At 36.4% G+C, this 25,669-nt stretch overlaps 4 protein-coding genes across 4 annotated transcripts; 2 read left to right on the top strand and 2 right to left on the bottom strand.

Moving 5' to 3' along the window:
• Positions 1-10,786: 10,786 nt before the first annotated feature.
• On the bottom strand, positions 10,787-11,669 carry LOC128382796 (GTPase IMAP family member 7-like). Its single transcript, XM_053342802.1, has 2 exons — positions 11,651-11,669; positions 10,787-11,505 (listed from the first exon to the last, which is right to left on the bottom strand). The coding sequence occupies exons 1-2, from the start codon at positions 11,667-11,669 to the stop codon at positions 10,787-10,789; spliced, it is 738 nt and encodes a 245-aa protein (XP_053198777.1).
• Positions 11,670-12,445: 776 nt separating this feature from the next.
• LOC128382797 (GTPase IMAP family member 7-like) lies at positions 12,446-13,703 on the top strand. The gene is made up of 4 exons (XM_053342803.1): positions 12,446-12,663; positions 12,840-12,877; positions 12,998-13,036; positions 13,120-13,703. Exons 1-4 carry the CDS (start codon positions 12,446-12,448, stop codon positions 13,701-13,703), a joined length of 879 nt encoding a protein of 292 aa, XP_053198778.1.
• Positions 13,704-16,382: 2,679 nt separating this feature from the next.
• Positions 16,383-17,194, top strand: LOC128382798 (GTPase IMAP family member 8-like). Its single transcript, XM_053342804.1, has 3 exons — positions 16,383-16,413; positions 16,501-16,533; positions 16,602-17,194. Exons 1-3 carry the CDS (start codon positions 16,383-16,385, stop codon positions 17,192-17,194), a joined length of 657 nt encoding a protein of 218 aa, XP_053198779.1.
• Positions 17,195-19,797: 2,603 nt separating this feature from the next.
• Positions 19,798-21,210, bottom strand: LOC128382800 (NACHT, LRR and PYD domains-containing protein 1b allele 3-like). The gene has a single exon (XM_053342805.1). The coding sequence runs from the start codon at positions 21,208-21,210 to the stop codon at positions 19,798-19,800; it is 1,413 nt and encodes a 470-aa protein (XP_053198780.1).
• Positions 21,211-25,669: the final 4,459 nt, after the last annotated feature.

The following is a 25,669-nucleotide window of genomic DNA, read 5'->3' on the forward strand; positions in this document are numbered from 1 at the left end:
GCTATACAAATAAAGATTGATTGATTGATTGATTGATTGTAGTTCAGGTTGGTTCAGAGCAAAATGTTGGTCTTCATTGCAATAACACTTTGTTTACATACATACCCATAGCTCATAGATGATGTATTCATACTGATGATTTCTTAACTTTTCATCAAGAAACCCAATAGAGGGACTGCCATGTAATGTTGACACTTAGATAAATTGCAATAATTTTTGGTGAGTTTTCATCTACCAAGTAATTATTTATTCAATTTGTTCAATACTTTGGTTTATGAGAAAATACCTGCAAAATGAATGACCATTTTATCCACTTCAACTGAGTTTAGTAGTAATTGGCATGTTAAACAATGGTTAAGCTAAGATGATAACATCACAGTCATGTAGAAAGAATGTGCTTATGCTTGTATTCACTAGCCTGATATGACCTTAAGTAACAAAGAGATGAAGTTCTGAAACTGAATATGGTATAAATACATATACACGTGCACCTTTTAAAATTGAATGCATTACAGTTCAGTACGTTTTCATTCTATGATCTCGTTTGCTAATAAAAATCTCAGAAGTTTAATATATCTCAATATATTTTCCTTTCTGCGTTCACCATATTCACAAAAAACCCCAATGTAATAAACATCTCTTAACCCTTTCAGACTCAAATCATCATACACTTATTTATTACAGGTTACCAAAGGCACCCCTGGACAGTTTAAATATTTACGTCATAATGAGTGCTATGGATCAAAATTACACCTTCGATCTTAATATTATCTATCTTATCTTATCTGCAGTCTTAGTGCTGCTAATGTGGCTGTTGTATAATTATATTGTATTATATTGTTTTTCATCGTGCAAGATCCATCGTGCACAATGTTTATTGATGTTTGTCCTCCGCTCACTTGGGAGACAATTGGCTGATAGAGACACTTTATGATAGATGCAGGAATATTGTAGAATGATACAATAATGCAATAAATAAATAAATAAAAACATATTTATCTTTCCTGGAAACTGACTGGAATCAGTCTTATCTTATTTTATCTTAGTTTAATTTTAATTATCTTTTAGATGTGCTGACATCTCACGTCCAGAAGACAGTGGACTGTCACGCAATGTTGTTTGGTGTAACCTTTGAGCACAAAACTTGAGTAGGGTAAGTTTAAAGAGGTTTTAAAAAAAATGAAGATAGCTCATGCACAGCAGTGTCTCTTTCCAGTGTGCCTGCTCTTTCATGGCAAAATACAATCATCAAAAAAATTTACGCCAGGGCACACCAAGATCCTGGGGTTGACACTATTACATTAAAAAACGCTGAAGGGAATTTGATGAGCAATGTGCAAAATGCATAGTTCACTTATTTTGTTTTTCAATGTCATCACTCACTGGTGTGAGTTGGTATACTTTTTGGATGATTAGATTTAAAAAGGTGTTATTATGGAAAACATATTGTCCAGACCTGAGGTGGATTTTGCTCTTAGAAATTTTCTGCAATAGAAACATGATTGCACCATTTTAATAAGCCATAAATCCTTCCTAATATTAGCAATTAAGGACTAATAAGGATGATAATCAACATGTAGCTGGGTTTAAATATTATACTCTGCAACCCTCTAACTCAGAGATTGATTAATATTCTCATTTCAAATCCCTTCATGTCATGTTTGAATGATTGTGAGTATAAAAGCACTGTTATCTCAGATCATGTTTAACTGCTTGTTAATTTATGTTATGTGAGCAAACAGGGACTCTTCTGTGTGGTGTTTAAGGTTGGAACATGAAGGCCCACCACATTAGTTAGCCAACACCTCGCAATGTTAATGTTAATTTGTCATATGGGCAATATAACATTAACGTAATGTGGCTAGACTTGGCTAGGTATGTCATAAACTGGTGAACTGTGTTTAATGACGCTAAAGTGTGTGTGATTTAAAATATGAATGTCACATTTCAGCATGCTTCTAGAAATCATGTTAACCCTTCAGTTGCAATATGTTATTGGTTGACCTGGAGTTAGTTATTTAGGTTTTATAGTATTGTTTTTAACATTATTACTAAAACTGGTATTTTGAAATTATTACACTCCACAAACAGATTGATTGTGATCAGCTGTAGACTGTAGAAATGTTGACATATAATGCACACCTGCATTTCAGGAGGAATTGTGCAAACTAGCCAAGAGTGTATTTATACCAGACTACATTGAAAGTATTTAATTGTTGATGTATATAGCTTATTTGTTGCATAATTCTTTTCCTTTTTGAAATATTGTTGTTCTTAAACTCACAGAACTCACTGAATCTGTGTCAGTCATATGTTAGACAAGTGATTATTTGACTGTCACATGGAAATGAAATAAAAATATCTTGACAAATCCAATAGATGGACTGCCATGAAATAAATATAACTCGTATAGCTGAATGACTTGAAGAATGCAGGAAGTAAGAACAATTTTTCCATTTTTTTTTTAAAAATACTTCAACATTACCAGATTAACATTTCATATGAGTCATACCTTGAATGGTTTGCAAATACATATAACATTTATAACAACCCTGTAAGATTTTAAACATCACAATGTAACACTTTTTTAATTTCATGAGCTCATTTATTCATCAAATTCTTAAAAATTGCCTAATATATTTTCCTCTCTGTTTTCACCATTCTTTTTTTTTTTTAATATTTTTTTTTTCAGGCTTTTTGCCTTTAATGTACAGGACTGTGGAGATAGACAGGAAACAGGAGGCAGAGAGAGGGGGGAATGACACGCAGGATAAGACCGCTCGGCTCGTGATTCGAACCGGGATCACCTGCAACGAGGACTGCAGCCTCAACACATGGGGCGGGCGCTCTACCCGCTGAGCTATGCTCAACCCCGTTTTCACCATTCTTACACAAAAATCTGAATGTAATGAACGTCTCTTAACCATTTGATACTCAAATCATCATAAACTGATTTAATACAGGTTACCAAAGGCATCCCAGGCCAGTTTAGACTTTTATCTCATAATAAGTGCAATGAATCAAAAGTAAGCCTTGGATCTCAACATTATCTCTTATCTTATCTGCTGTTTTAGTGCTGCAAATGTGGCTGTTGACACTGTTTTTTTAAATCTTGCAACGTCTCTCTCACGTCTACTGCTGTTTGTCCTTGGCTCACTGGGGAGATAATTGGCTGATAGTCACTTTATGATAGATGCAGGAATATTATAGAATGACAGAGCAATTAATAAACAAGTAAAACACATTTATCTTTCCTGGAAACTGACTGGAATCAGTCTTATCTTATTTTGTCTTATCTAATTTTTATTTTAATTATATTTAAGATGTGCCGACATCTCACGTAAAGAAGACGTGCTTCAGTAGACTATCAGGCTGTGTTATTAGTTGTAACCTTTGGGCACAAAACTTAAGTAGGGTAGATTTAAAGAGGTAAAAGATAGCCCTTGCACAATGAGTCTCTTTCCAGTGTGCCAGCTCATTCAGGGCAAAATACAATCATCAAAAAATGTACACCAGTAAACACCAGGATACGAGGATTGGCACTATTTTATTAAGGGCTTACATTAAAAAAACAATCGTCATCATCAGGTGATCAGTTATGCTTTTAAATATTCAGGTGCACCTGACTACTTAAAAGCACACAGGATGAAGCAATGTGCAAAATCCATAGTTCAACCCCTTTTTGTTAATGCAATTCCTTTATAAAATAGTGTCAGTCCGAGTATCCTGGTGTGAGTTGGTATATTTTTTGGATGATTAAATTTAAAGAGGGGTTATTAATCAAAACATACTGTCCATACTTAGCATTGTCCAGACCTGAGGTTTATTTTGCTCTTGGAAATTTTCTGCAATAGAAACATGATGTTCATCTAATGCAGCCTCCTCCAAGGAGGGGATGTTGTTTTTCACCAGGGAGGAGAAGTCTGCACTTTGTTGGACTGTGAGAGGGTCACGTACAAAAGCAATGATGTCCTTTAGGATAGAGTCATCTTCAAACCTAGAAGTGAAGTTGTAGTTGCGTAATGAAGTCCACCAGCAGCCTGTCTTCATTCTGTTACTTGTACTGGTGTCTGTTTTTCAATGTAAATGGACTGTACTTATAAATGTACTGAAATGAAGGACTCGGCCAGTTGATAGGTCCTACTCCAACAACTCCAGCTTCCTCTTGACTGATTTTAAGTTTGTCAACCATGTCCATCATGGTTCTGTCTCTCGTCTGCAGCTGGTTTAGGTAGCCAAATATATCAGCTGAAAAAGCTATGTTGGACATGAATGTCCAATCTAGCGTTACACCCAACACTGGTAATGGCCAACCTGGGACTGCATTGTAGCTCTGTTCAGGTCCTGCTCAGGTCCCACATTGTTCTACAGATAGAAAAAAATGACAGTTTGATACTAAAGGGCTGTCCACACTGAGAACAATAACTTTGAGAACTATAACTATAACTATGATGACAACAATATGAGTGTCCATACTGAGAACGGTAATATTTTATAAATAGCTGCAGACACAGCTCTAGCATGCAGCTGTCACTATGTATTGATGAGCTGTTACTGCTGTAATATGTTGTACAGATAATTAAAAAGAAAAGCAGACGAATTCAGAGGTTGGTGCTGATTCAGTGTGTTAATCTGAAGTATTTCATACACTAGTTGCTGTGATGTTTCAGTATTTACAGACCAAACTGGCCTGCAGCACATGTTGAAGCGCGGTGTATAACAGTGCACCACTGCGGCAGTGACACACAGTATGAGCTCAGATCCGCTTTCAAAGATTTTTACTTTACGTGGTGAGAGAAGAGCAAAGCTGCATTCAAATAAATAGGTTTATCGTTCCTCAAATCACCCTGAAAGTGATTCCAACGATATCGTTCTGCTCTCGACATTTAAAACTATACATGTATAGTTATTGTTCTCAGTGTGGACGGCCCTTAACAGGACAGCTCCATCACTCTCCACTGATTCCCATTGCAAATTAGCATGCATTTTAACAAATGCTATCATCACATGCATATCACAGGCGACTGCATGTGTACTCAACAGGCAACTAAGAGAAGTTGGTTAGTTAAAAGCTAACTTACATAGTAAAGCTTAGCTTTATTCTTAACACAAATCTAGAAAATGTTGTGGCGTGTTTAGCTCAGTGGGTAGAGCATCCGCCTCATGAACCGCCTACAGTCCTCTACAGACGAATCCCACGCCAAGCGGTCCTATCCTGCGTGTCATTCCCCCCTCTCTGCCTTCAGTTTCCTGTCTCTCTACTTTAAAGGCAAAAAGCCCCAAAATCAACAAAATGTCTAGTACAGCACAGACTACATGTGTATATGATGAATAGTTAGATGTCATTAATCTTCGTCTGTAGTGAATGCTCAGCTGCTGCTTCTGCTCAGTCAAAAAGGACGCGCCCTGGACAGAACCTGCCCACGTGGCAGGTTTGTGTCAGAAATACAAAAAAACAACAACTCTGGGAACACAAGCGAAAAGTCAAATGAGCACAAACAGAAGGGTGGCAAGACCGAGAGTCAGAATAAAAAGTCAGTCTGGAAAGAGAGAAGCAAAGGAAGCTGTAAACAAAAGGATTATATTATCAAGAATGTAAAAGACGAGATTACTTTTTTCCTCGTTTGTTTTCTCTCTCATATTCTTATTTTTGTTTGATATTTAAGACCTCTTGCTTGATTTTAAAGACACAGATGTGATTCCATACCTATGGATCTACAGAACTCTACTGTCTGACAGACAGTACATCAGTAGTGAAATACAAAATGCAAAATGTTTCCACACCTACATTGCTAAAAGTGTTGCAGCAATCCAATACTTGGCATTGATTATTTCAGACCTGTAGACGTTTAAAAAGGTCAGGCTCAAGTTAAACAATGAGGAGTAATATTTATTTTCCTGGAGAGTTTAGCTGTTTATCTAGGAGTGGCAAACACATTAGATACAGACTCTTATATCAGCGCCATATGGTAATTCTTAACCGATTGTGGTACAAATTGTGTAAGTGTAGAAAGAACTAGAGCCAGCTAGATCACCAAAGGATTCAGGATGCACTGTTGACTAGTCAAGTGAAATGTATGTAATGCTTCAATTGGTGTCCACTTTGGAGGAGTGTGGGAAAGATTGATCAGGCTCATGAAAAAGATACTTTATTCATTCTGAAATGCCAAACTGTAGATGAAATGCTACAGACAGCTCTTTGTGAGGTCAAATCAATTGGCAATGAAAATCACAGCTGTGTAAAGTTATTCAAATGATCTAGAGCCCCTAACACCAAACCACCTGCTGCAGCTAAAGACGGAGCCATTCTTGCTTCCTACTACATTGATTTTTCATGGACTTCTCAAGGAATGATGTATTGGAATTACACCTAGACCACTTTGGACACTTAGATTATGGACTTTGGACAGGGTTGCATGTGGGAATGAAGAAAATGAGATGTTGAGAGTATATTGATGAATGGAATGTGATATGATTACATGATATCTAATTTGGTATATTTGGTGTTATCATTTGGCTCCATTGAATGTTGTCGTAATTGTTGCTATGGTGTCAGCAATTACGGGTCAGTATGTTGGAGTTATATCAAGAGTTTTAAAGTTTTAAATTTAAATGAGAAAAGCTGAGTATGCAGTATTTTGAGTTCAATTTTGAATTATGTTATTTTTTGATTAAGAAATATGAAGAAAACTGGTCATAAGGGGCCTTAAGCATGATACGGTTGGTATAGATGATTACCTGATTCTAACCTGTGTAGGTGCTGATTGTGTGATGTGATCCTGCTGTCTTCCTCCTGCTCTGGCAGTCTAGAAGTAGGTCTTTGATTTGTTGGCTGTCAGGTTAGATCAGGGAGAGCAACCGTTTTCTGACTGCACATATCAACTGTAATCATTCAATAATCCTGTGTTTGATCCTATTATATATGTGAAATCAGAGTCTACAATTTAATAAATATCATTTCAGTAATTGAAAAGTTTATATCTCTACATACACACATACTGTCAGTGTGTGTGTAACCCCCGGTGGTTAATACATAGTCAATTAAATTATTAGTTTATTTAGCCACAACAAGCTGTGTAAGGTTCAAAGTTCACTATTATTGTTTTACAAGACAATGAGTAAAATAAAGAGCTAACATAAATATTTATGAACATCATTAAGGCCTGATCATGCACAGCCATAAAGTTGCACATTTCCCCTAAATATTATCATTTATTAATATCACAGTCAGAAAAGTGCTGAATTGTAGCTTGAAGGATTTGAGGGTCAGAGTCTGAGTTGTCATTTCTAGAGCTGATTTCAATTTAGGTTTTATCATATGAGTTACTCAACCATTTTACAGATGCTTTAAACACTGCTCAGTAAGACTTTGTCCATGATGTCAGAACAGCTGGAAGTCTGGCTGGTGGCCTGGAACCAGCTCTTGAGAATTGCTCACCCTTGTTTTGCAGCAGAAGTGGCAAAATGTAGATCAGACAAAAATGACATGGTGCTTCTAACAATAATGTTCAAAACTTGATCACGTACAGCCATAAAATTTCATATTTCACCTAAACATTCTGTCAGAAAAGTGCTGAATGTTTTTTATTATATTTTTAACCAATTGATAAGTTGTAATGTGATTTAATGGAATGTGTAATACTAATTTGTGTTCAAATAAGGTTTACTCAGTTCGTCAGTCCATTTTCCCCAACAAATTTCAACTTTTCAAGCCAACTCTGACTCAGCCCAGTGTACTGAGGTACCATTATACACTATGTATTTGTACTATTGTGCTATTGTATCTATACTGCACTCCATTTTGTATTTAGTTTTATGTGGTTTTCACTGTTTGTAACTTTGTTTCATTGCAATCTGTCTGTCACAGCATACTGTTATTAAATGGCTATCCTGTGCTTACTGACTATACAACACATACAATGCATGCATTTCATGCCAACATGAAACTTTATGATCTGGAATATCCAGGTAATTCTCCTCTATTGCTAACATTTCCAACTGTCCAATCAAAATAGGCGGTGATTTTAACACAGTTATTGATTTACCATGTGACAGATCTAGCATTTCAAACATACCTGGCAATCCACAGAAACAATGAAACAGTACATGTGTGATTTTGGTCTTCACGATAGTTGGCAATTACAGCACCCAACAGCTAAAGAATGCTCATTTTTCAGGTTCAACGTATTCATTTCTTTCTGACCAGTAACTCAATTATATCTAATATTTAAGACTCACAGATTCACCTTATTACTATCTGTAACCATGCTTTTGTATCACTGTCATGGAATATAAACTGTCTGCACAGACTAATCACTAGGTGGTCCTTAAGTACCTCTCTCCTCAAAGATCCTGAGTTTGACAGCTATATCAAAAGATCAACATCCTTCCGAGAAATAAATGATTATTCAGCAACACCACAAAGGGGTAGTAAAAAGAAAAATCATTTCAGTATTTCTTTGGCCACAAAAAGAGGAAAGAAGAAGAACAAGGGACAGCCAAGTCAGAGTCATGTAAAGCTACTCAACATTTCCTTCTTTATGGCATTACTAAATAACGGGAGACTTTTACTCAAATTAAATGTGTTCCTCACTCAGTTAGCAGAGATTCACTACCAGTGCAAAAACATATGGAATTGTTTTGTTGAGGGGAACAGTTTAATACAGATGCTTTAACCACAGATGTTCAGATACTTTTCTTTTATGTATTTCTTATATTTTCGTGTCTCCTCCTTCCGAGTATGCAGACCCTGATTGAAAATAAGAAATAGCATAATAGGTCCACTTCTGGAAAAACATCAATGGCTCACAAGGCCTTGTCCTTGACTGTCTCATCCCACTGCCTTTTGACTTTGATGTTGCTTAATTGTTAATTTTTTTAGCTTTTAGTAACATACAACCAACAACAAGAACAGTTTAATACAGATGCTTGAACCACAGATGTTCAGATGCCTTTCTTTTATTTATTTCTTATATTTTCGTGTCTCCTCCTATCAGTTTCCCGAGTATGCAGACCCTGATGTATATGACTGAAAATAAGAAATAGCATAATAGGTCCACTTCTGGGAAAACATCAATGGCTCACTATGCCTTGTCCTGGACTGTCCCATCCCACTGCCCCCATCACTTTGCCTACCAGGACACAACAATTAACTAAGAAAATAAAAACAGTTGAATGCTTTCATAGCTCTAACTTTTTTCAAAAAATCCCAAAACCTATTTTAACGAGAAATTAAGAAAAAACATATACTGGAAAAATCTCCTACTGATTACATATTAATATAAAACCTGTCTGCCTCCATTCAAAACACAGAAGAACCAAGCACCTGGGCAACATTCATTAACCTCCCCAACTAATGATGAGGAGAGCCAGACCTCCGTCACCCATCATGTGCTCCTTCTACCATGGCACGATTGAGAGCATCCTGACGAGTTGCAATACTGTGTGGTTTGGAAGCTGCACCTCTCCTCCAACAAGAGAGCCCTCCAGCGCATAGTGAATGCAGCGGTGAAGATCATTAGTACCTCAACCCCCTCCTTTCTGGACATCTACAGCACACACCTGACCCGAAAAGCACCCAACATTGCACGTGACCCCACCCCTAGATTATGCAGCCTTCAGCTTCATCTGTAGCTTCATCCACCAGGCTGTGAGGAAGCTGAACTGTCTCCCCTCCCTCCCCCCTCTGACCCTGCCATACCATAAATTCTCACCCCTCTGCCAACACAGGAACTAGTCTATGCCCCTAAATTGAACTGGTCTGTCAATCCCTCTGCCCATTACCTCTACCCTCCCAACATACACACACTCTCACACACACACAAAACAGCACCGGCCACTTTATTATTATTACTTTTTATTTTATTGTTGTGAGAGAAACATATTAAATCCTCTACATGTCCTGTACATGTAGCAAGATTGACAATTAAGTTGACTTTGACTTTTGACTTTGGTCTTGCTTAATTGTTCATTTATTTAGTTTTTATTAACATAAAGTCATATAACATAACAGCATATCTATTCACACAATTATTATCATTAGTATTTAATATTATTATTATATATTATTGATTATTATCAATAATATGGTTGTGGTGGTGGTTTATTTATTTAATTAAAGGGAACCAGCTCTTCATTGCATTGGATGGCTGTTATTTTGTTGTTTGTTTTAAATCATTTTGTGTTTATTTTGTTTCGTTAATTCGACATGTTCGAACAAATAAATTGACTATATAACTAAGAATCTACATAATCTATATACACCATAAATGTTACTGTACTAATAAGTATTATATTAAATTATATTTAACTTGTAGTATTTTCAGCACTTTATGATGGTCATCATACTAATAAAATGTGTTTCTTAATTGTTAGGCTGTTAATGTGATGGATTTAAGATGATAATGTTTTAATGATTATATTCAGTACTTACTGTAAATAACAGTGACTTACAATAAACACTTCAGTTTCAGATCATTTATTTACCTTTCAGTTTTTATTTAGTTTAGTTTAAAATTTCACAATACAATTCTCAACAGTTCATATGTATATTATACCCCCTAATAAAACTCTTCATCATACTCTTCTTAATGATCATATAGTTACATTAGTTTCCTTCATTGATGTATTATTGGAGATGATAACCCTGCAGCAGTGACATTTTCATATTAGTATATTATAATATTTTGTCTTCTCAAAAATTCTTCACATCCAGCCTTCAAAGCTGTCCTATTTTCACTGATTATTGATTAGGTGGTGTGGTGATGGATTATGGTTTCTGTGTATTTCACTGTTTTGCAAGTATTGTGAAGAAAATTAAGACACGTCTCAGCAATGAACCACTAAATGTGAGCATGTCATCATTCAAGTCCTCTTCTCTCATGTTTTGTATTTTTGCAAGGGTCTGAACTTCTTGATACATGGCATCTGTGTAGTGTGTTCCCCTGTTTCTAGCAACCATGTTGTCAATCATCATGATCAGCTGCACCACTTGGTTTCTGTCGCTTTTGTTGGTGTTGTCAAAGACGTGGAACCTGTTTCCACAGCTCCGGATGACTCGTTGGAGGTCTGGGCTGCCCTCACGTACATACTCTTGTATGGTCGCGTATCCGAGATCACCACCACGTGTAAACAGCACAATCATGAACTGGTTTGCTTCTGGACCAAACAGCTCTTGCAGAGCTTCCACTGAGTTTTTCTCTTCAGTGGTGAATCGACCAACTTGGATGACCAGCAGGAACACATGAGGACCAGGACATGAGACTTTGACACATCTCACAATTTCTTTTTTGATGAATTCTGCTGTATTCGAAGTGTCCAGGATTCCTGGTGTGTCTACCACACTAACCACCCTATTGCCCCAGAGTGCCACACCTTTTTCACAGTGCTCAGTCACTGATTTAGACCAGGGACGGGATTCAAAGCAATTCCATCCCAGGATGGTGTTCCCAGTAGCACTCTTGCCCACACCAGTTTTTCCAATCATTACAATTCTCAAATCAGGACCTGAAAAATAAATCAGAACTTCTATCAGTTAATCTTTTGGGATGATGGACAAATAATTTAGTGAATATAAAAACATTGTGATACATTTTAAAAGCAATTCAGTTAAATAGAATAGATGAAATAAAACAATTGCTTGGAATCTCACCTGCAGGAAGTGAAGCCATCTTTTCTCAGTGCTCGGCACAGTTGTCAGTGAATGTTATAACATTTGTGTAAGACATTTATTTATACTGTAGCTTCACAGCTGACACGCCTCATTTGCGTAACAGGTCTATATAAACAGGTGGAGACCAGTGATTCCTGCAGATAACACACAGCCTGTCTCCTGTACTGTACTGCTCTGGATCTGAGGACCATGTCTGACAGTAAGTTTGACCACGATAACTTTCTATACAGCATGATTGATGTTGATATTCTGAGTACTTTGTGTTAGTAAGACAGTATTGACAGAGAGAAAGTCTTTAGGATTATCAAGAGAAATTTAAGCACATATAGGATTTTTCACTATATATATATATGTGTATATATATATATATATATATGTGTATATATATATATATATATATATATGTGTGTATATATATATGTGTATATATATATATATATATATATATATATATATATATATATATATATATGTGTGTATATATATATGTGTGTATATATATATATATATATATATATATATATATATATATATATATAATAGAAACTCATTGTGTTTTTTTCCACAGAAACAAAGATTGTTGTCCTGGGGACTGCAGATCATTTGAAGAAAAATCTAATGTCTGTCATCCTGGGGAAAGCTGTATTTGCACAGAGAATTGGTGATGTGGAAATTGAGAAACATGGCAATGATACATATGACGTCACATTTACCCCAAACTTGTACAAAGCAAGTAAGGACATAGGAAAATTATTGTCTTCAGAACAACATGACATGTGTTTGTTGGTGGTAGAGGATGAGTTTACAACACAAGAGGTGTGGCAGCAGATAGAAAATCTGCACAAGATAACTGGAAAACCCACAGAGGAGTTCAAAGTTGTGTTGCCATTAAGACATAAACCTGAAGAATCTTACCCATTCAAATGCTGCACCGTGGAGAGATTATTCAGTGAACTGGCTGAAAAGAGAAATGTCATGGCAACCAACCAAAGGTAAAAAAATAATTTCAGAAAAAAAATGAAACATTTAGAATTAGATCTAACGTCTTCTTCTTCTTCTTCTTCTCTATATCATTATTATTATTATTAGTAGCAGTAGTAGTATTGTTGTTACACTAAAAATAAATGGATTCCTGCTCAGTTAATATGATTTTACCTCTGTTTTATAGATCTGCTGATGAAACCCACCATCAAACCAGTGGGGCAGGTAAGCCCTCTCAGAGATTTCTCAATTATATGTGTGTATGCCTTGTGAAGGTTCATTAATTCAACCAGACAAAAACTTTTATAGTAATTCACATTAACTCTTATTTGGATTTTTATTCAGGCAGCAGAGGTCCCACTGACAACAGGAAGAGATTAAAAGGTGAGACCAGTGTTTTAAAGATATGTCTGAACAGTGGTGAATTATTATTACAAACTTAATCTTTTTGTTTCAAACCAATGCAGAAAATCACTCTAACAAAGTGAACCTTGTTCTGCTGGGATTGTCCGGGACTGGAAAGAGTGCGACTGGAAACACAATCCTTGGAAAGACAAAGTTTGAGTCAAAAGCCAGTTCAGTGCCGATCACCACAGAGTGTCAGGAGGCAGAAACTGAGATAAACGGTACATGTGTGCGTGTCATTGATACTCCAGACATCTTTGATGATGAAATCAATTCATCAGTTAAGAACCAACATGTGACACAGTGCAGACGGCTCTGTCAGTCAGATACTTGTGTTTACTTACTTGTGATGCATGTTAGCAGATTCACAGATGGTGAGAGAGACATACTGAAAAAGTTTGAAAAAGCTTTTGGTCCTGAAGCTAAAGAACAAACAATCGTCCTGTTTACTCGTGGGGAAGAGCTGCAGAGTGCAGAAATGAGCTTGGAGGATTTTTTGCAGGACTGCCAGCCTGGACTCAAGAACATAGTTAAACAGTGTGGTGGAAGATGTGTTGTTTTTAAGACCAAACCCCCAGATCAGCATCAAGTAGCAGAGCTAATGCAGACAGTGAACATGATGATAAATAAACAGCAGAAACAATAACTGTTCATGTATCAGACCAGATCAACAGCTTGAATTAACTGATTGTTTAGAAATTATTTGTCAGTTATAAATTTCATTTCTGGTTTTCCTCTCATTTCTTAATAATCAGTATTTAACCAGGTTTATTTTAATGTTTGTTTGTTTGAATTTGGTGCATAAAATCTGTAAAATAAGTACATATTTCTAAGTTGATGAAATGATTCCGTCGTTCTTTGTTAATATTTGTAAACTGATGAAATGAGATAAATAAACTTTACATTTACCAATAAAAGAAAGTTGTGTGATAAACCCAGTGAAGTACTGATCCTCTCTTCCTGATAATCAATACCTCACACATCTCAGAGGTTCAGATCCTTATAAAACAGAAAAATAAATAACAAAGATAGAAATTATGAGATGAAATTAAAACAGTTGTTTGAAATCTCACCTGTCAGAATTGAAAAACCTCTTAGTTATATTTTTCAGCTTGAAATTGGATGAATTTTCCAAGAGTGACCCCAACAGAAGTGAAATATCTCCTTTGTTCACATTTCAACATATCAACATAGTTTTTTGATATGGTGCACCACCAGAGTACAAAGGTAATTAATAATTGAGAGAGAGAGAGACAGAGAGAGGACAGAGAGAGGACAGCACCACCTAGTGTGCAACATGGAGATCCAGGATGCAGTTGACATAAATCAGACCTACAGTGAGATTACAATCATGGAGTAAGCAGAAAGAGGCTTATTCTGGTTAATTAAAGCTGGTGATGGGTCTGTGTCCATTGTGAAAAGAGAGATCTTTATTTCATCTTATTTCTATTAATACCATCAACTGGGTTTGTTTCCACCTCATATAACATTATTATTGTTTATTGTTATTTTTTATGTCCTTTTCCTGTGAAGCACTTGATGTATTTATTGTATGAAAAGTGCTACACAAATACAATTATTATGATTATTATTATGATTATTAGCAGTAGTAGTATATGATTATGATTATTACTAGTATTATTGTTATATTATTATTATTATTTCAATAATAACTTGAGATTATGTGTGCCACTGATTGAACTACCTTGTGCATTATGCAGTATCTCCTTTCACAACCACACACGACTCAAGTTCACAGACAAAATAAAAACAATTTAAGACAAAGTAAACATTACTGTAAAGCATTGTTTACTTATGATGAATGTGGTCACAGGCTATACAGGTGCTGCAGATGAAAATAACCTCAGTTCTCTCTTAGCTGGAGCTATGAGTTTCAGGGCCCAACAGTTTGTAGAGCTGATTTTTTTTTTTCAGATGTAACAAGAGAACAATGATTTAGAAGAGGAAGAGGTGGCTGAATATGAAGATGGGGAAGAACAGAACCCAGAACATGATGATGTATTCTCCCAAGACATCTTTATCAAACAACAGCAAAAATGTCATGGTTCTTATCACCATGGCAACCAGGGCAAGATGGCAACACAAAATGTAGTAAGTATGACTCCAAAGCCCACAAGACATGCAGTTGTCCTTGTTCAGGACATAACCTCAATGCTCTACATGTTCATCACACCAGTCATTGAAAAAGTCATCTTGGAGATTGAAATTTGGGTTTCTGTAAATATGGGAACAATTGGAAAAGGATAGATTAGACTGATCTTTGTATAGTGCTGCTTATCTTAACAGGTCTGTATAGCACATCTAGTTACTGGGATGTGGAGTGGAAGGGCGATACGAGCCACAATATCACTGAAACTCCTTCACACTTTCTCAAGAATGTATGATTTGATAACTGTGAATCATCTGCTATACCTTTACAACCCAGGACCTGAAGTAACATCAGATGCACCTTGTGGGTGGGGCAATAATTCAAACAAGGGAGAAGACTAGTACTTTGTAGTTGAATTCCTCATTGTACAATATATAAGAATATATGTTGCCAAAAAATTCAAAGCTGTTACCCTTCAAAAAATGCATTCAAAACTACAATCTGCACATTTCTACGGTTCTCTCAGGCTATACAAGTAGTATCTAGCAGAAAAATAATGTTCACACCTATGCAGTACCTTAAGCAATAATAATAATAATAATAATAATAATAACAATAACAATAACAATAACAATAAAACAGTTATGACAGGTGTGTTGTCCACTGATTAAATGCAGTCTTTCTGCACTTTGAAGAGGAAAAACCCAGATATTCATAAAGTTTGTTTTGAATGACAGTTTGTTTCTTCATGCAAAAATGATTTGGTTTAAAATTCAATTAAACTGCTTTACTTTAGGGGTTTAGTGAAGGTAGGTCGTTTCCCTGTCCTCTTAGGACAAGAGGCGTATACAGAATGATATGACTGAACAAGGGTTAAGATGCTTTTCATTTATAGCTTCACGGCTGACACGCCCCATAACTTTGCATAACAGCTCTATATAAACAGGTGGAGACCAACGATTCCTGCAGATAACTTCTGTACTGTACTGCTCTGGATCTGAGGGTCATGTCTGACAGTAAGCTTGGTCATGATAACTTTCTACACAGAGTTATTATTATTATTGTTGCTGTTGTTGTTGTTGTTGTTTCAACTAACTAATATATTTAATGATATATTTACACAAAAGTTAAACTGGTCTACAAAAAACGTCCTGCTCAGTTAATATGATTCTGTCTCTACTTTATAGGTCTGCAGAGCAACACACTCAATCAGACATGGGGGGGTTACTGTCTTTATTTGGGAGAAGTAAGTGTAGTGAATAGTAATTATTTCAACCAGACAAAAATTTCTATAGAAACTCACACAAACTCTTATTTGGCTTTTATCTCACAGAGTCCTCCACTGACAACAAGAAGAGTTCAAAAGGTGAGACCAGTGCTTTAAAGATGTGTCTGAACAGTTGTGAATTATTATTACAAATGTAATCTTTTTGTTTTCCACCAATGCAGGAAATCATTCTGACAACAAAGTGAACCTTGTTCTGCTGGGAATGTCCGGGACTGGAAAGAGTGCGAGTGGAAACACAATCCTTGGAAGAACACAGTTTGCTTCAAAAGCCAGTTCAGTGTCCGTCACCACAGAGTGTCAATCAGCAGAAACTGAGATAAACGGAACATGTGTGCGTGTCATTGATACTCCAGACATCTTTGATGATGAAATCAAATCATCAGTTAAGAACCGTCATGTGACAAAGTGCAAACAGCTCTGTCAGTCAGATACTTGTGTTTACTTACTTGTGATGCATGTTAGCAGATTCACAGATGGTGAGAGAGACATACTGAGAAAGATTGAAGAAACTTTTGGTAGCAGAGCTAAAAAACAAACAATCATCCTGTTTACTCGTGGGGGAGATCTGCAGAGTTCAGACATGAGCTTAGAGGATTTTTTGCAGGACTGCCAGCCTGATCTCAAGAACATAGTTAAACAGTGTGGCAGAAGGTGTGTTGTTTTTGAGAACCAAACCTCACGTCAGCATCAAGTAACAGAGCTAATGCAGACAGTGAACAGGATGTTAAATACGTGGTAGAAACATTAACTGTTCATGTATCAGACCAGATCAACAGCTTGAATTAACTGATTGTTTAGTTTGAAATGATTTGTCAGTTATAAATTTCATATTTGGTTTTCCTCTCACTTCTTAATAATCAGTATTTAACCAGGTTTATTTTAATGTGTGTTTTTTAAAGTTTGTCAAATAAGCCAAATATTTCTCTACTGGTGAAATGATTCCCTGTTTCTTTGTTAACCTTTGTAAACTAATGGAATGAGATAAATAAACTTTACATTTACCAATGAAACCAAGTTGTGTGATAAACCCAGTGTCTCTGCAGTGATTGACTTCTGCAATATAAAGAATAATATGTCCGTCTCTCCCTCCTATCAGATTTTACCCTGAATCTCTCAAATCTGTTGACATTTAGGTCAGTTGTGTGAATGAATGAATTTAGTTTATTGAACATATTAAAAAATGGGAGACTATTACTTTGACATTGAATTCCTTATTGTACAGTATATAAGAATATATGTTGCCAAAGAATTCAAGGCTGTTACACAGCTGTAAAAATGCATTCAAAACTACTGTCTGCACATTTCTATGGTTCTCTCAGGCTATACAAGTAGTATCTAGCGAAAACATACAAAAATAAAACAAACGCATGAACAACCAATTGGTAACTCAAACAATACCAATCATGTGCATAAGAGGTAGGAAGAAGTAGAGAACCATTCTAGTCCTACCCCCTCATGCTGTACATACACTGATAATAGAAAACATAAGTTTAATTTACAGCCATCAGTGTCTGTGTTATCTAACTCAACCAACTCAAACAAATCAACCCTTTAGGACAAAACAAGAAGAAAATACAATCCAAACAGATTCACTGAATCCTTCAAACAACCCATGAACAAAACAAATAAAAATCACTTGTCCATCTCTTAACTGTTCAATATTAGTTTGGATAAAGTCTCACCTGTTTTCAGCTCATCACTGCAGTTATTCCACAAACTGATTCCTTTGGTTGTAACAAGATGATGTTCTTACTGCTGGTTTAATTAATATACAGGTTCCTCTCATGTTGGTGTGTAAAAATGTTTAATGTCTAAATGCTTTTTCCTCATCCTGTATGTTAAACTGTATAATCAAACAAACATGTGTTTCTGTGTGAGGATCAACTGAACTCTGTCGGCCTGAGCCGAACAGTAAACTGTACAATAAAAGGTACAATATCACCATCTGCTGGACGTTTGGTGTAAATGTTCTTTCTGTCCTGAAGGTGCTCGCTCTGACTGGACGAATCCTATCTTACTAGCTTTTAAAAGATTTGTCAGAGTTTATAAACTACATCTTATTTGTTGTAATACTGGGATATATTGTGATTATCAGTGTTTTATTTATATATTTACTTTTTAAAGAACTTTTAATTGACTGGTATCGGCTTTTAATCCCTGTAAATTGTATATTGATTAATGTTATTTGATCCATTTTACTTTTTTCATTTTATTATATATGCTTGAATACTTTGTTCATATTTTACCTTTTTAATTTGGTGTTTTATGTTTTCTGTAAATGACATTTAAAATCTCAGTGAGACTTGTTCTGGTTATATGAAGTTATCATGAGTCCAGAAGGCCATTTCATGTTTTCTTGTTCATTACATTAAAACAAAATGCCATGTGTTCCTCTTCATTTAAAATACAAAAATGTTGAGCTGTGTTTTTAAAGAAACCTTTTTTTTCTGCAGCTTTTCTTTGTAAAGTTTGGGACAGGAGACTGGTTGTGACAATAAGTAACATAACTAAGTAACAAGTGGTTGTTTCAGCTGGGTTTGGATTATATTATACTATAATAATAATAATATAAACTTTCTCATTTCATTTACATGACACTTTTCAAATATAAGCAGGAATTTATTTCTAGATTAAAATTATTACAGAATAAATAACAGAAATCATCTGACTGTGTGACAGACAATAGAAACATTAGATCACATCCAGTATATCTAGCAGCACTGATTCCAAAACATAAAACAGATGCAGTACAAATTAAAACAAATAAGTTCATACATATTTATAACCATTTAATAAAATCGCCTGAGCTCATACACACAAGGAAAATAATAAATGATCGGTTTCTAGCCACCAGGTCAACATGAACTGTATTTCCCACGTTTTCAATGGGCTTCATTCAAGAACCTCTCATACGAACAGATTTGAGGTACGTGACTTCAGCAAGTTTGAGGTATCTGTGTTGTAGTAATTTAAGTGTTCAGACCTATCGTGTGAATCCTGAACAGATACTCTGCCTTCCTTCACAGAAAGAAACAAACACTTGTTTGACTGAATCTGACTGAATTTGGAGTTTAAATATGTATCAAATCAACTAAAATATGATGTACAACTGTTCATCATATCATTATCACCATGGTTTGCCAATTTACTGAAAGGTTTTTTGATTTTATGGTTTTATGATTTTTGTAATTAGGCGACTTTCAACAAGCTGAAACAAGCAATCTCAAACTTTGTGCAGTAAAGAGAATTTGTTGAATCTGACTTGGGACACTCTGTGAAAAAAAAAAAAATGTCTGAGAGGATAAGAACACAATAATATTCTTGTATGGGGCCTATTGTGCTTCAGATCAACCCAAGATGTTCACAGAGGAAGGGGTCGAACTCACAGAGAAACTCAATCATCTCTGAACTCGCAGCTTCACCTTTCTTCCTCACCGTGTCGATGACAAAACGAGCCATGTCTCTTTTGTTTTGCATCTTTTCGGCTGACTCCCATTCAGGATCAGTTATCACCTTTTTCTCAAACAGTTTATCCAGCAGACTTTTGAGAACAGGTCCTGATATCCCATCGATGAAACAGGTCCGTATGTCCATCAGTCTCTCACTAGAAGGGGAAGTCAGAGCACTCTGCCCACAGGGCTTTCTTACTCCAGTGGACAAAAGACAAACACGTCTTTCCCAGACACTTTGGGAGCTGTTGGTGTCTCTCAAAAACAGCTTCATATATCTCATGATTGTTTCAAAATTAACCTGGAATGATGGAAAGTAGTTGTCGTAGGACTCTTCATCAAATTCTGCTTCTGTTGGTTGAACTAGAACTGAGTCGTCTTCAGGACTAGTGGACAGTGTGTACTCCTGCTTTGGGATCAGTTTACAGTGTGGAGATGTCTCGATGTACCTCTCATCTACAACTAACTTCTTCCTCATACGCAGCACATCACGCAGCACAACGTTCTTTGGTAGCAACAACACATTGAGGACAGATTCAGGATCAGGATCAGTTGGAGGTCTGTAGAACAGCAGCACCAGCGCTCGGACCGGGTCAGGAGGAGAGTCTTCATCCTTGACATTACCAAAACCAGAAAACTCTGTGATGTTTATAATGACATGAGTTTCTGTTATCTTATGAGGAGTAATAAACTCGATGCCCTCATCATTCACATGAGCAACTGACAGGAATTCACATCCACCTGTGGAGCGGATCTCACAGTGTGGGAGATGAAGCTGACACACAGACTGCTGGAGACATTTGATGTCAAATAGGGGTCCTGCAGGCTTCTTGTAATGTTGGGCCAGTAGTCTGTGGTTCCAGGGGACAATCCTGTAAACCACGTCCCCTTCTCCCTTCATGTGAAACATCAGATCTGTCTCACTGCACCGGTACAGGCCTGGACCGGAGCAGTGGAATCTGTAGATTTCCTCATTTTCATCAACAGTGATATCAGGTATAAACTCCTCAAAGCTGTCTTTTAACAGCATGTCAGGTAAGCTCTTTGCTCTTGTAAAGTTCCTGTTCTTTGCTATGTTTATTTGACTGAGTGAGGGATCACTGTGAGAACAAGGCAAGTAGCTGGAGTCTCTTCTGCTCCTGAAGCTATCTTGGGGTTGTAGGACGCGAGAGTGGGCTGGCAGTGAGTTTTCAGAGGTTTGGTCAGCTGCAGTAAGTGGCTTCATTTGCTCTGGAGCATCATGGTCAGTCCCATGTCTCCGTGTGAAAATGCTTGTGAGTAAATGACCAGCAGCAGAAGTAATCATGGACTTTGTGTAGGGGACTACATGTGAAAAGTAGGTGGACCATGTAGGTTTATCTATCCTATCACCTATACGTTGAATATGGCATATCAAGGATCCTTGATCCTCACAGACGTCACCTATTTCTCTAAAAGCATGCGCCAAATAATCACTAAGTATTGCATGCTTTGGATCAGAGGGGTGCACCAAAGATTGGTTGAATATGATATGTGACTCATTTATATGCCTGCACAGCTCTCTCTTGTATCTTGTCTTGCCAGGATAAAAAAAGACAGGGAAGCCCGGAGATCTGTAAACAGGAGGGCAGAGGAATACACAGAAACAGGGAAATGTTTCCTCTATAGCCTGTCCTCCAGTATACAGACTTTTCCCATTTACATCAGGATCTGAGTTGTAAGTTAACCCATGAGTGCCAAAGGTCTCCATCCAGAATACATTTGTATTGTCCTTTCTAAGATTTTCTTCTTGTGTTGTTCATATTTTTGGCCTCAGTGTTTTTCCTGGAAAACAAAAAGAGAATGGACAATTATTATCAATCATAAAGGTATGAAGGTTGTTTGATTATAAAAATGCACAAATTCACTTGCAGTAAATGAAAATAACACTAAACAAATGTGTTAATCTGTAAGAATTGCCCCATTGCCATGTCAGAGGCTATTGTGCCATTTTTTATTTTATAGGTAGTTTTATGTTTTCATAAGTTAGTATCATCAGTCCAGGCTCAGAGTTATGTAACTGACTTTAATAAACAATGCAATCTGATGTGTTGACAGTCAAACCATTGCCAAAATGACATGATGGCAAAAAGGTTGTTCATCATGGCTTTCCACATAGGTACTAGAACTATGACTGAAATGGGACCTTTGGTTTCAATGCAGCCTACTTCACTGACCTTTATACTGTATCAAATCAGAAAACATTAGAACCCATTTCGATCTTAAAACGTGTTATATGAAAGCTGAAATCTTTTTTATATTTGAAAATGGTGGACTGCTCATGATGTTGAATTTCTCACTTTTTCAGAGTTCTTCATTCTCAAATGCAAATACTGACAAGTTCAGCCTACAGATTTTTCAAGCGTTTACATTGTATTTCGTATATCCTATTAGACACTCATTGGATTTTACATTATGACGGTTCAATAACACAAAACTGTGATTTGTTCTCGTGTTGAATAAACTTTCAACACACTTCCTCGTGCTCGCCGTGCCTCCTTTACCTGCAGTGGTGGTTAAGTCACTTCGTGGTAGATTCGCATATCAGAGTTTACTGCCGGCCACTAGAGATGCACCGTGTATGAAGGAGAAGTTGTTACTCTAATTCCTTCATCATGTTAGTATATAACAATCCGTGTCTTTCATAACAAACCGTTTTCCGCGTCACGTCACGTCACGTGGGATCGATGGGCGGTGGTTGAATTTGAGACCGGAAATATTTCCATGGTGAGTCATCTGACAACTTGAAGGATGTGTTTACAGTTTTTAAAGTGTCTTCAAACAGCAGTCAAGTGCCTATATGAACACTGAACCTGTTCTTCTTGCTGTAATGATTCCTCCTGTTCATACTGACCATTAGAAGATCCTTCATAATGTTTACAATGGAAGTGATGGAGGACTAAACCCACAGTCCTCCTTCTGTGTAAACATGGAAGTCAAATCTTCATCGTCTATGTTTCAACGTTAGTGTTTTTAGTAGCAAAGTCTTTTTGTTACTATACTTCCACCACAGCTCAACAGGAAACACTAAGAGGGAATCTGATGCTAAAAAGACTGTAAATGTGTCAGATATCACTTGATATGACTAACTCACACTGCTGAAGCTCAATAGAAGCTGATCATCTTTTAGTCCTCCATCAAGCTCATCAAAAAGATTGATGACATGGTTGCTGTAAACAGGGGGAACATACAACACAGATGAAATGTATCAAGAAGGTCAGGTGCCAAAACTGCCAAAAAACAATAGAAAACAAAAAAGTAACAGAAGACAAATTGGACAATGAGAAACTTGCTTTTATTGGTGAATTGTGGGAACATATTATCAAGTTCCATGAAATACTTGACAAACTGTAAACTACACAGAAACCATAATCACCATGAAACCATAATCATTGACCACAACACCTAATCAATAATCAGTGAAAATAGGACAGCTTCTGGAGGCTGAATGTACACAATGATCAATTCTCAAAAAAAAAAGAAAAAAGTTTTATGGATCTAGCTGAAACTCAGCAAGCTGTCCAATCTCAATAAGATGATCATTTATATAACGACTAATCACTTCATTTAAAAAGTTTAATTGGGAGTGCAGGTGCTCGAGTGGTTAGAGCACATGCCACATACGCAGCCGCCCCTGGTTCGAATCCCGGCCGGAGGTCCTTTGCTGTGTGTCACACACCCTCTCTCTCCCATGTTAAATGTAATTTAATGTTGATACACAATATTTAAAACAACAAACAGTAAGGGTTATTGTCATTTTTGGCATTTACCATCCATTTCATTGCATAATACATTTCTCGCCTTTTACACCAGAATGAGCATTACTCTTTTTTTAAATTATTGTTTTGTGAGGGGAGAGAAGCACATTTTAGTAAAGTAATATTTTTATTTTCTTTCTTCATCCTGTATTATTTATGAAAGTGTATTGCTGCAACACCAGAAAAATAAAAAAGGCATAAGGTTGAAAGATTACTTCAAGGAGGAATACTATAAATAAACCCTACAACTATTTCTACTATTTCCTGTCACAATTCTTCCAATATTATGTCCATGTACTATGACTGAAGATAGTCAGCAAACGTCCTGCTTTAAATGGAAAGTTTACACACACAGTATTTCTTTGCAGATTTACACTGATTATGTTACAGAACGAACAAAGTGGTTTGACAGCTGTCATCTTCTGTTAAATGTGTTTAAAACCAAAGAGATGAGCACAGACAGTAATAGGAACACCCTGCCAAACCCTTTATTAAAGTCTGTGACAGTAAACAGCCAGGAGGTGGAGCAAAAGAGCCTCTTAAAATATCTTGGGTCTGTTTTGGATCAAGCCTTCACCTTTTCTGAACATATTTGATGACATTTACAAGACAACAGGGAGATGGTACAGAGTCTCTGTGCAAAGACACATATATATAAAATAATCATTCATCCCACATGCTGCACATTAAACCAGGAATTAGTGGACACAACATTGTTTTGAATCCCATGTATCATTTTACCTCTTAAATTGGTCTTATTATTTGAAGCTATTTCTTTCTTTCTTTTTACAACGTTGCATCTTATATGGTGCAAAAATGTTTTTACTTGCTGTTTTTATAACATGAAACATGGATTATTTGATATAAATGTTGAATGTCATGCTGCAAGCTGATAATGAATTTGAAGATTGATACATAAAACCAACTAAAATAAAAATAAAAAACAGAAATACCTATTTTAACACTAAGACCCTTTGTTATGACTCCAAAATGAGTTTAGATTAACTCTATGTCCTTGGATTATCCATAAAATGTCTCTTCAACTGGCCTGGACTATCTATGTAATGTAATTCAAGTGGGGGAAGGTGTAAAGAAGTTGCTGAAGAAATGGAGAACGAGTCTGCAGAAGAGAAAGGGAGTGTTCATAACTGGATGCACAATAACGTCATTAACAGGACAATGTGATCAGTAATGAAACTATGATCATGATGGTTGAAGATGTCCTACTTAATGTGGACACCAACTGCAACACTCACCAAAAACATATTATTGTTATTACCATGACATATTTGCAAATTTCCCTGCTCTGTATTTCCCTCAGGCAAGCATGATTATCAAATGACCAAAAGGACCATTATTTTACTCTTCATACACACTGTGCTTAGCCAGTGTTCCTGAGAACAGGCCAACAGGTCACCGATGATTTCTCAATTGGTTACCATAAACTAGAAGACTTACCATCTCACCTTTAAAGACAATGTGTTATACGTCACTGAGTTTTTATTCACAGATGTAAAAACTGGGGATATTGCAGGGTCAGGTATTTGCAAGACTTCAACTAGATTCCTTTTGATATTATTTCCCATCCTGCTCCTTGTGGAAATTTAAAAGAAAAACTGTTGAACAATGAAGAAGACACAGAAGCTGCCCTTATGTGTGCTGTGATTTGTTTGCAATACCAGCCAAAAAGAAAATAATAACATAACATAACATAACATAACATAACATAACATAACATAACATAACATAATAAGTTATAATTGAACATATGTGAAGAGGAATAACAGACACTACATGCTAATTGGTATTGTTTAATGTTTCTTAGATCAGCTAAGTCACATTTCATATCAACAGCTGCCCACAGAAACCACCTTCAACTAGATATTTCATCTATAGGCACAGCACTTTCAGCTCCTAGAAGTTGGAGGATTTCTGTTTGGAAACCCCATAAACTGCATGAAATACAGTGGAAACAGCAGCCTGCGAAAA

The sequence above is a fragment of the Scomber japonicus genome, chromosome 21 (assembly GCF_027409825.1).
Source record: "Scomber japonicus isolate fScoJap1 chromosome 21, fScoJap1.pri, whole genome shotgun sequence".
NCBI lineage: Eukaryota > Metazoa > Chordata > Actinopteri > Scombriformes > Scombridae > Scomber > Scomber japonicus.